Here is a 10,943-nt window from a genome sequence, read left to right as displayed (position 1 = left end):
GTCTATTGAATGTCTATGGTTTTTATGGTCTATTGATCGTCTATGGTTCTTATGGTCTATTGATCGTCTATGGTTCTAATGGTCTATTAATCGTCTATGGTTCTTATGGTCTATTGATTGTCAAATGTTCCTATGTTCTATTGAATGTCTATTGTTCTTATGGTCTATTGAATGTCTATGGTTCTTATGGTCTATTGATCGTCTATGATTCTTATGGTCTATTGAATGTCTATGGTTCTAATGGTCTATTGAATGTCTATGGTTCTAATGGTCTATTGGTCGTCTATGGTTTTTATGGTCTATTGATCGTCTATGGTTCTTATGGTCTATTGATCGTCTATGGTTCTAATGGTCTATTGATCGTCTATGGTTCTTATGGTCTATTGATTGTCAAATGTTCCTATGTTCTATTGAATGTCTATTGTTCTTATGGTCTATTGAATGTCTATGGTTCTTATGGTCTATTGATCGTCTATGATTCTTATGGTCTATTGAATGTCTATGGTTCTAATGGTCTATTGAATGTCTATGGTTCTAATGGTCTATTGGTCGTCTATGGTTTTTATGGTCTATTGATCGTCTATGGTTCTTATGGTCTATTGATCGTCTATGGTTCTAATGGTCTATTGATCGTCTATGGTTCTTATGGTCTATTGATTGTCAAATGTTCCTATGTTCTATTGAATGTCTATTGTTCTTATGGTCTATTGAATGTCTATGGTTCTAATGGTCTATTGATCGTCTGTGGTTCTTATTGTCTAATGATCGTCTATGGTTCTTATGGTCTATTGATCGTCTATGGTTCTTATAGTCTAATGATCGTCAATTGTTCTTATGGTCTAATGATCGTCTATGGTATTATGATCTTTTCAGCGTCTATGGTCCTTATGTTATATTACTAGTACTTGTCTACGGTTTGTAATGTCTTTTGATTGTCTATGGTTCTTATGGTCTATTGATCGTCTATGGTTCTAATGTTCTATTGATCGTCTATGGTTCTGTTGGTCTATTGATCGTCTATGGTTCTTATGGTCTATTGATCGTCTATGGTTCTTATGGTCTATTGATCGTCTATGATTCTTATGGTCTATTGATCGTCTATGGTTCTAATTGTCTATTGGTCGTCTATGGTTCTTATGGTCTATTGATCGTCTATGGTTCTAATGGTCTATTGATCGTCTATGGTTCTAATGGTCTATTGATCGTCTATGGTTCTAATGGTCTATTGATCGTCTATGGTTCTTATGGTCTATTGATCGTCTATGGTTCTAATGGTCTATTGATCGTCTATGGTTCTTATGGTCTATTGATCGTCAATGGTTCTTATGGTCTATTGAATGTCTATTGTTCTAATGGTCTATTGATTGTCTATGGTTCTTATGGTCTATGGAATGTCTTTGGTTCTTATGGTCTATTGAATGTCTATAGTTTTGATGGTCTATTGATTGTCTATGGTTCTTATGGTCTATGGAATGTCTTTGGTTCTTATGGTCTATTGAATGTCTATGGTTCTTATGGTCTATTGAATGTCTATGGTTCTAATGGTCTATTGAATGTCTATGGTTCTTATGGTCTATTGATTGTCTAATGGTCTTATGTTCTATTGAATGTCTATGGTTCTTATGGTCTATTGATTGTCTAATGTTCTTATGTTCTATTGAATGTCTATGGTTCTAATGGTCTATTGATTGTCCAAAGTTCTTACGGTCTATGGAATGTCTTTGGTTCTTATGGTCTATTGAATGTCTATGGTTCTTATGGTCTATTGATCGTCTATGGTTTTTATGGTCTATTGAATGTCTATGGTTTTGATGGTGTATTGGTTGTCTATGATTCTTATGTTCTATAGAATGTCTATGGTTCTTATGGTCTATTGATTGTCTAATGTTCTTATGTTCTATTGAATGTCTATGGTTCTTATGGTCTATTGATTGTCTAATGTTCTTATGTTCTATTGATTGTCTATGGTTCTTATGGTCTATTGAAAGTCTATGGTTCTAATGGTCTATTGATCGTCTGTGGTTCGTATGGTCTAATGATCGTCTATGGTTCTTATGGTCTATTGATCGTCTATGGTTCTTATAGTCTAATGATCATCTATGGTTCTTATGGTCTAATGATCGTCTATGGTATTATGATCTTTTCAGCGTCTATGGTCCTTATGTTATATTACTAGTACTTGTCTACGGTTTGTAATGTCTTTTGATTGTCTATGGTTCTTATGGTCTATTGATCGTCTATGGTTCTAATGTTCTATTGATCGTCTATGGTTCTGTTGGTCTATTGATCGTCTATGGTTCTTATGGTCTATTGATCGTCTATGGTTCTTATGGTCTATTGATCTTCTATGGTTTGTTTATATGGTCTATTGATCGTCTATGGTTCTAATGGTATATTGATTGTCTATTCATGTTGGACTATTGATCTTCTATGGTTCATATGGTCTTTTGATTGTCTATTCATGTTGGACTATTAATCTTCTATTGGTTCATATGGTCTTTTGATTGACTATGATTTTGTTGGTCTATTGATTGTCTAAAGTTCTTATGTTCTATTGAATGTCTATGGTTCTTATGGTCTATTGATCGTCTATGGTTCTAATGGACTATTGAGCGTCTATGATTCTGTTGGTCAATTGATTGTCTAATGTTCTTATGTTCAATTGAATGTCTATGGTTCTAATGGTCTATTGATAGTCTGTGGTTTTGATTGTCTATTGATTGTCTAAAGTTCTTATGGTCTATTGAATGTCTATGGTTCTTATGGTCTATTGAATGTCTATGGTTCTAATGGTCTATTGATCGTCTATGGTTCTTATGGTCCATTGATTGTCTATAGTTCTTATGGTCTATTGATCGTCTATGGTTCTAATGGTCTATTGATCGTCTATGGTTCTAATGGTCTATTGATCGTCTATGGTTCTTATGGTCTATTGAATGTCTATGGTTCTAATGGTCTATTGAATGTCTATGGTTCTTATGGTCTATTGATCGTCTATGGTTCTTATGGTCTATTGAATGTCTATGGTTCTTATGGTCTATTGAATGTCTATGGTTCTTATGGTCTATTGAATGTCTATGGTTCTAATGGTCTATTGAATGTCTATGGTTCTTATGGTCTATTGATCGTCTATGGTTCTTATGGTCTATTGATTGTCTATGGTTCTTATGGTCTATTGATCGTCTATGGTTCTAATGGTCTATTGAATGTCTATGGTTTTTATGGTCTATTGATCGTCTATGGTTCTTATGGTCTATTGATCGTCTATGGTTCTAATGGTCTATTGATCGTCTATGGTTCTTATGGTCTATTGATTGTCAAATGTTCCTATGTTCTATTGAATGTCTATTGTTCTTATGGTCTATTGAATGTCTATGGTTCTTATGGTCTATTGATCGTCTATGATTCTTATGGTCTATTGATCGTCTATGGTTCTAATGGTCTATTGGTCGTCTATGGTTCTTATGGTCTATTGATCGTCTATGGTTCTAATGGTCTATTGATCGTCTATGGTTCTAATGGTCTATTGATCGTCTATGGTTCTAATGGTCTATTGATCGTCTATGGTTCTTATGGTCTATTGATCGTCTATGGTTCTAATGGTCTATTGATCGTCTATGGTTCTTATGGTCTATTGATCGTCTATGGTTCTTATGGTCTATTGAATGTCTATTGTTCTAATGGTCTATTGATTGTCTATGGTTCTTATGGTCTATTGATTGTCTATGGTTCTAATGGTCTATTGATCGTCTATGGTTCTAATGGTCTATTGATCGTCTATGGTTCTTATGGTCTATTGATCGTCTATGGTTCTAATGGTCTATTGATCGTCTATGGTTCTTATGGTCTATTGATCGTCTATGGTTCTTATGGTCTATTGAATGTCTATTGTTCTAATGGTCTATTGATTGTCTATGGTTCTTATGGTCTATTGAATGTCTATTGTTCTAATGGTCTATTGATCGTCTATGGTTCTAATGGTCTATTGATCGTCTATGGTTCTAATGGTCTATTGATTGTCTATGGTTCTTATGGTCTATGGAATGTCTTTGGTTCTTATGGTCTATTGAATGTCTATGGTTTTGATGGTCTATTGATTGTCTATGGTTCTTATGGTCTATTGAATGTCTATGGTTCTAATGGTCTATTGAATGTCTATGGTTCTTATGGTCTATTGATTGTCTAATGGTCTTATGTTCTATTGAATGTCTATGGTTCTTATGGTCTATTGATTGTCTAATGTTCTTATGTTCTATTGAATGTCTATGGTTTTGATGGTCTATTGATTGTCTATGGTTCTTATGGTCTATTGATTGTCTAATGTTCTTATGTTCTATTGAATGTCTATGGTTTTGATGGTCTATTGATTGTCTATGGTTCTTATGGTCTATTGATTGTCTAAAGTTCTTACGGTCTATGGAATGTCTTTGGTTCTTATGGTCTATTGAATGTCTATGGTTCTTATGGTCTATTGAATGTCTATGGTTTTGATGGTGTATTGGTTGTCCATGATTCTTATGTTCTATAGAATGTCTATGGTTCTTATGGTCTATTGATTGTCTAATGTTCTTATGTTCTATTGAATGTCTATGGTTCTTATGGTCTATTGATTGTCTAATGTTCTTATGTTCTATTGATTGTCTATGGTTCTTATGGTCTATTGAATGTCTATGGTTCTAATGGTCTATTGATCGTCTGTGGTTCTTATTGTCTAATGATCGTCTATGGTTCTTATGGTCTATTGATCGTCTATGGTTCTTATAGTCTAATGATCGTCAATTGTTCTTATGGTCTAATGATCGTCTATGGTATTATGATCTTTTCAGCGTCTATGGTCCTTATGTTATATTACTAGTACTTGTCTACGGTTTGTAATGTCTTTTGATTGTCTATGGTTCTTATGGTCTATTGATCGTCTATGGTTCTAATGTTCTATTGATCGTCTATGGTTCTGTTGGTCTATTGATCGTCTATGGTTCTTATGGTCTATTGATCGTCTATGGTTCTTATGGTCTATTGATCTTCTATGGTTTGTTTATATGGTCTATTGATCGTCTATGGTTCTAATGTTCTATTGATCGTCTATGGCTCTGTTGGTCTATTGATCGTCTATGGTTCTTATGGTCTAATGATCGTCTATGGTATTATGATCTTTTCAGCGTCTATGGTCCTTATGTTATATTACTAGTACTTGTCTACGGTTTGTAATGTCTTTTGATTGTCTATGGTTCTTATGGTCTATTGATCGTCTATGGTTCTAATGTTCTATTGATCGTCTATGGTTCTGTTGGTCTATTGATCGTCTATGGTTCTTATGGTCTATTGATCGTCTATGGTTCTTATGGTCTTTTGATCTTCTATGGTTTGTTTATATGGTCTATTGATCGTCTATGGTTCTAATGTTCTATTGATCGTCTATGGTTCTGTTGGTCTATTGATCGTCTATGGTTCTGTTGGTCTATTGATCGTCTATGGGTATTATGGTCTATTGATTTGCAATGGTTCTTATGGTATATTGATCTTCTATAGTTTTTGTGATCTATTGATCGTGTATGGTTCTTTTGGTATATTGATGATTTCCTGTTATTTAAATTAAGATACATTAATAAAGTTATATATCGTCAGCAAATGTACAGAGAGAAAAGTATTCCCGAATTTATAGTTAAGGCATTAATGCTTGAATGTGTAAACCTTTACATAACTAAATATAAACAAATAGCTTGATGTAGGAATCCCAGAAGCAGATCAATCGCCCCTGTACAGAAGGATTTCCGGTTACCGTATCGCCAGTTTGAGGAGAATATCCGGTTACATAAACGCCAGGTGGTGGAGGATTTCCGGTTACAGTAACGCCAGGTGGAGGAGGATTTCAGGTTACAGTTTCACTAGATGGAGGAGGATTTCCGGTTTCAGTTTCACCTGGTGGAGGAGGATTTCCGGTTACCAAGTAGAAGAGAAATCCCGGTAGCAGATTACCCGGATGACGGAGGATATCTGGTTATAGTTTCACCAGTTGGGGAAGGACTTCGGGTAGCTGATTAACCGGCTGGAGGTGGATTTCAGTTACAGCTTCACCAGGTGGAGGAGGATTTCCGGTTACAGTTTCACCAGATGGAGGAGGATTCCGGGAAACAGTTTCACCAGGTGGAAGAGGATTCCCGGTTACAGTTTCACCAGGTGGAGGAGGATTCCCAAAAACAGTTTCACCAGGTGGAGGAGGATTTCCGGTTACAGTTTCACAAGATGGAGGAGGATTCCCGGAAACAGTTTCACCAGGTGGAGGAGGATTTCCGGTTACAGTTTCACCAGGTGGAGGAGGATTCCCGGTTACAGTTTCACCAGATGGAGGAGGATTCCCGGAAACAGTTTCACCAGGTGGAGGAGGATTCCCGGAAACAGTTTCACCAGGTGGAGGAGGATTTCCAGTTACAGTTTCACCAGATGGAGGAGGATTCCCGGAAACAGTTTCACCAGGTGGAGGAGGATTTCCGGTTACAGTTTCACCAGATGGAGGAGGATTCCCGGAAACAGTTTCACCAGGTGGAGGAGGATTCCCGGAAACAGTTTCACCAGATGGAGGAGGATTCCCGGTTACAGTTTCACCAGATGGAGGAGGATTCCCGGTAACAATTTCACCAGGTGGAGGAGGATTCCCGGTTACAGTTTCACCAGGTGGAGGAGGATTTCCGGTTACAGTTTCACCAGGTGGAGGAGGATTCCCGGAAACAGTTTCACCAGGTGGAGGAGGATTTCCGGTTACAGTTTCACCAGATGGAGGAGGATTCCCGGTTACAGTTTCACCAGGTGGAGGAGGATTCCCGGAAACAGTTTCACCAGGTGGAGGAGGATTTCCGGTTACAGTTTCACCAGGTGGAGGAGGATTCCCGGAAACAGTTTCACCAGGTGGAGGAGGATTCCCGGTAACAGTTTCACCAGGTGGAGGAGGATTCCCGGTAACAGTTTAACCAAGTGGTGGAGGATTCCCGGAAACAGTTTAACAAAGGGGAGGAGGATTCCCGGTTACAGTTTCACCAGGTGGAGGAGGATTCCCGGTAACAGTTTCACCAGGTGGAGGAGGATTCCCGGTAACAGTTTCACCAGGTGGAGGAGGATTCCCGGTTACAGTTTCACCAGGTGGAGGAGGATTCCCGGTTACAGTTTCACCAGGTGGAGGAGGATTCCCGGTTACAGTTTCACCAGGTGGAGGAGGATTCCCGGTAACAGTTTCACCAGGTGGAGGAGGATTCCCGGTTACAGTTTCACCAGGTGGAGGAGGATTCCCGGTTACAGTATCACCAGGTGGAGGAGGATTCCCGGTTACAGTTTCACCAGGTGGAGGAGGATTCCCGGTTACAGTTTCACCAGGTGGAGGAAGATTCCCGGAAACAGTTTCACCAGGTGGAGGAGGATTCCCGGTTACAGTTTCACCAGGTGGAGGAGGATTCCCGGTTACAGTTTCACTAGGTGGAGGAGGATTTCCGGTTACAGTTTCACCAGGTGGAGGAGGATTTCCGGTTACAGTTTCACCAGGTGGAGGAGGATTCCCGGTTACAGTTTCACCAGGTGGAGGAGGATTCCCGGTTACAGTTTCACCAGGTGGAGAAGGATTCCCGGAAACAGTTTCACCAGGTGGAGGAGGATTTCCGGAAACAGTTTCACCAGGTGGAGGAGGATTCCCGGAAACAGTTTCACCAGGTGGAGGAGAATTCCCGGTAACAGTTTCACCAGGTGGAGGAGGATTCCCGGTTGAGGTTTCACCATGTGTTGCAGGATTTCCGGTTGAGGTTTCACCATGTGTTGCAGGATTTCCAGTTACAGTTTCACCAGGCGGAGGAGGATTTCCAGTTGCAGTTACCAGGTGGAGGAGGATTCCCGGTTACAATTTTACTAGGTGCAGGAGGATTTCCGGTTGAGGTTTCACCATGTGTTGCAGGATTTCCAGTTACAATTTCACCAGGTGGAGGAGGATTCCCGGTTACAATTTCACCAGGGGGAGAAGGATTTCCGGTTACAGTTTCACCAGATGGTGGAGGATTTCCAGTTAAAGTTTCACCAGGTGGAGGAGGAATTCCAGTTACATTTTCACAAGGTGGTGGAAGATTACCTGTTACAGTTTCAACAGGTGGAGGAGGATTTCCGGTTACAATTTCACCAGGTGGAGGAGAATCGCTGGTTACAGTTTCACCAGGTGGAGGAGTGTTTCCGGTTACAGTTTCACCAGGTGGAGGAGGATTTCCGGTTACAGTTTTACTAGGTGAAGAATGATTTCCGGTTGAAGTTTCACCAGGTGCAGCAGGATTTCCGGTTACAGTTTCACCAGGGTGATGGGGATAATCGTTTGTTGGTTCCCCGGGTGGAGGATCACCGTTTGTAGGTTCCCCGGCCGGAGGATCACCGTTTGTAGGTTCCCCGGGCTGAGGATCACCGCTTATGGGTTCCCCGGGCGGATGATCACCGTTTGTAGGTTCTCCGGCCGGAGGATCGCCGTTTGTAGGTTCCCCGGGCTGAGGATCACCGCTTATAGGTTCCCCGGGCTGAGGATCACCGCTTATAGATTCCCCGGGCGGAGGATCACCGCTTGTAGGTTCCCCGAGCTGAGGATCACCGCTTGTAGGTTCCCCGGGCTGAGGATCGCCGGTTATAGGTTCCCCGGGCGGGGGATCACCGTTTGTAGATTCCCCGGGCTGAGGATCACCGCGTGTAGGTTCCCCGGGCTGAGGATCACCGCTTATAGGTTCCCCGGGGGGAATATCGTTTGTTGGTTCCCCGGGCAGAGGGTTACCGTTTGTTGGTTCCCCGGGCGGAGGACTACCGTTTGTTGGTTCCACAGGCGGAGGAATATGTTTGTTGGTTCCCCGGGCGGAGTATTACCGTTTGCTGGTTCCCCGGGCAGAGGGTTACCGTTTGTTGTTTTCCCGGGCAAAGGATTGTCGCCTGGTAGTTTCGGCGGTGGTTCAAGTAAGTCCGCGAAAGGAGCTCCAGTGATTGTGTAGTCATCTTCCGATTCTCCAAACAAATTTTGATGACATTCATTTCCTTAATGCACAGAAGAAGCTATACTTATCACAGAGAAGAGAAGAAAAACTGTACATGCAATCAAACATATCTTGTCAAAGGCATGACTGACTTTGATCCACGTTATTTAATCCGTATCAAAGGTGTCTTTCGATTTGTCTCTGATGGGTGAAACATCGGAAATATCAATGCAAGACTGATGGTATCAAGTTTGCTTTCATCCAACTCGTTTTTCGTGTCATTCCTTTGTTCGTTACATGTAGTCGGTTTCACTTTTTGAGGGCGGAAACAACGCGATCTTGCGTTCTTGAGACAAAGCAAGTATATCAGGAGTTCTGGGATCGGCTTCGTTTCACTTGTATAGTAAAATGATATTGTCAAAATATTAGTAAAACAAATCAGTGTACTCATAGACAAAAGAGCGACCAGATAGTAACATAAAGCTGCCACTGAGAGTGAATTTGGTGGCAGCTCTTGACTAACCAAGGTCAGAAATATGCCAAAGGACAAGAGAATGGTCAACGAAAATGAAATTCTTTCTCCTGAATCAACTGGTATTTGAAAAACGAAAATGTTTAAAACACCCAATGCAACTATTGGAAGAAAGAAGTTAAGGACAAAAATGAGGCTCGACGGTCGATTATAATCTCGATTATTACTGAGGCTTTTTCAGATTCTAAGGTATGTATGGCGCTTCCAACTATTTTCCAAGAGGTGCTGTGTCCATATCGGTCCAGGGCAGTCGACAATACCTGACTTTGATGATATCCGTTGATGCTGAAACTTATGCTGCAGGATTGTCTATCCCATGGAAACGATGTCATGTTTATTGCACAGATCTCCAAAACCTGATCTGAATTTCAAAAAAAAAGAGAATGTAATCGTTTGTCTATTTCTATCTTTGTTAACTTTTAAACTTGAGATATGTTTTGATGGGACCATTAGCTACTATTCAAACAAGTACAGCTGAAACAATTGTCTTAAATCGTTTGTTCAATCCCAATGATCACTACAGTAGTGTATTTTTAAAACATTGAGGGAATGAAGGATTTGGAAGTTAGCAACGATGAAGTTAACAACGATGAAGTTAACAACGATGATGTTAACAACGATGAAGTTAACAACGATGAAGTTAACGACGATGAAGTTAACAATGATGAAGTTAACAACGATGAAGTTAACAACGATGAAGTTAACAGCGTTGTTAACTATACCATTGTTCTTAACGATCGGCCCATGATGTACATTATTTCTAGATATCAAAAGATTGCATCAATTATATCAATCTCTTCTGTGATATGGCTTACTAAATTCAACAACGATATCTCCTGTGAAGGCGACTTTCGCCAACATGCCGTCATAGGGTTTGATGACAACCAAATCTGCTGAATTGTCCAACGTCATTGACGGATACCATACTTCTCTCACTTGTCTTTGGGCCTGCAAAATATATTTGAGATATGAAATACATCCGGAACTTCCACTAAGACTTTAACCAAATTTCCGTAGTTCATGAGAGGACATCATTTGTATATAGGCTATTATGGAGTTATGTATTGTGTGATTGTCGTGCACAACTGTGTGAGATTTGAAGCCATTGAATTCACGTTATTTGAGATCTGAGACCCAAAGTTGCCCTAAAACTAAAACTATACTTTCTAAGCCGATCATGGCCGCAGTTTCTATTTTGGATGCTAAAGAGTTATATCTCCTTATTGTATGATGGCTGTCAACATCTGTGTGAAGTATGATGTCAATTAAATGAAGAGTATAGAAGAAATAAGAGAAAATACCAAATTGCCCTTAAACTTTAACTATACGTGACAATGTGCCCTAAAACTTTTACCATACACAATGTGTCTTAAAACTTTAACTGTACACAATGTGCCTTAAAATTTAAATTGTACACGATCTGCTCTTAAATTTTA

The 10,943-nt window shown here is 39.9% G+C and overlaps 2 protein-coding genes across 2 annotated transcripts; one reads left to right on the top strand and one right to left on the bottom strand.

The window, feature by feature from the left end:
* The first annotated feature begins 5,889 nt into the window (after nucleotides 1-5,889).
* LOC128246213 (sex-determining region Y protein-like) lies at nucleotides 5,890-6,924 on the top strand. Its single transcript, XM_052964404.1, has 3 exons — nucleotides 5,890-6,030; nucleotides 6,064-6,540; nucleotides 6,640-6,924. The coding sequence occupies exons 1-3, from the start codon at nucleotides 5,890-5,892 to the stop codon at nucleotides 6,922-6,924; spliced, it is 903 nt and encodes a 300-aa protein (XP_052820364.1).
* Nucleotides 6,925-6,994: 70 nt separating this feature from the next.
* On the bottom strand, nucleotides 6,995-7,794 carry LOC128246212 (basic proline-rich protein-like). The gene is made up of 2 exons (XM_052964403.1): nucleotides 7,586-7,794; nucleotides 6,995-7,460 (listed from the first exon to the last, which is right to left on the bottom strand). Exons 1-2 carry the CDS (start codon nucleotides 7,792-7,794, stop codon nucleotides 6,995-6,997), a joined length of 675 nt encoding a protein of 224 aa, XP_052820363.1.
* Between the last annotated feature and the right edge of the window lie 3,149 nt (nucleotides 7,795-10,943).

This window comes from Mya arenaria, chromosome 9, assembly GCF_026914265.1.
Source record: "Mya arenaria isolate MELC-2E11 chromosome 9, ASM2691426v1".
In the NCBI taxonomy this organism is placed as follows: domain Eukaryota; kingdom Metazoa; phylum Mollusca; class Bivalvia; order Myida; family Myidae; genus Mya; species Mya arenaria.
This window is presented reverse-complemented; position numbering and strand designations above follow the sequence as displayed.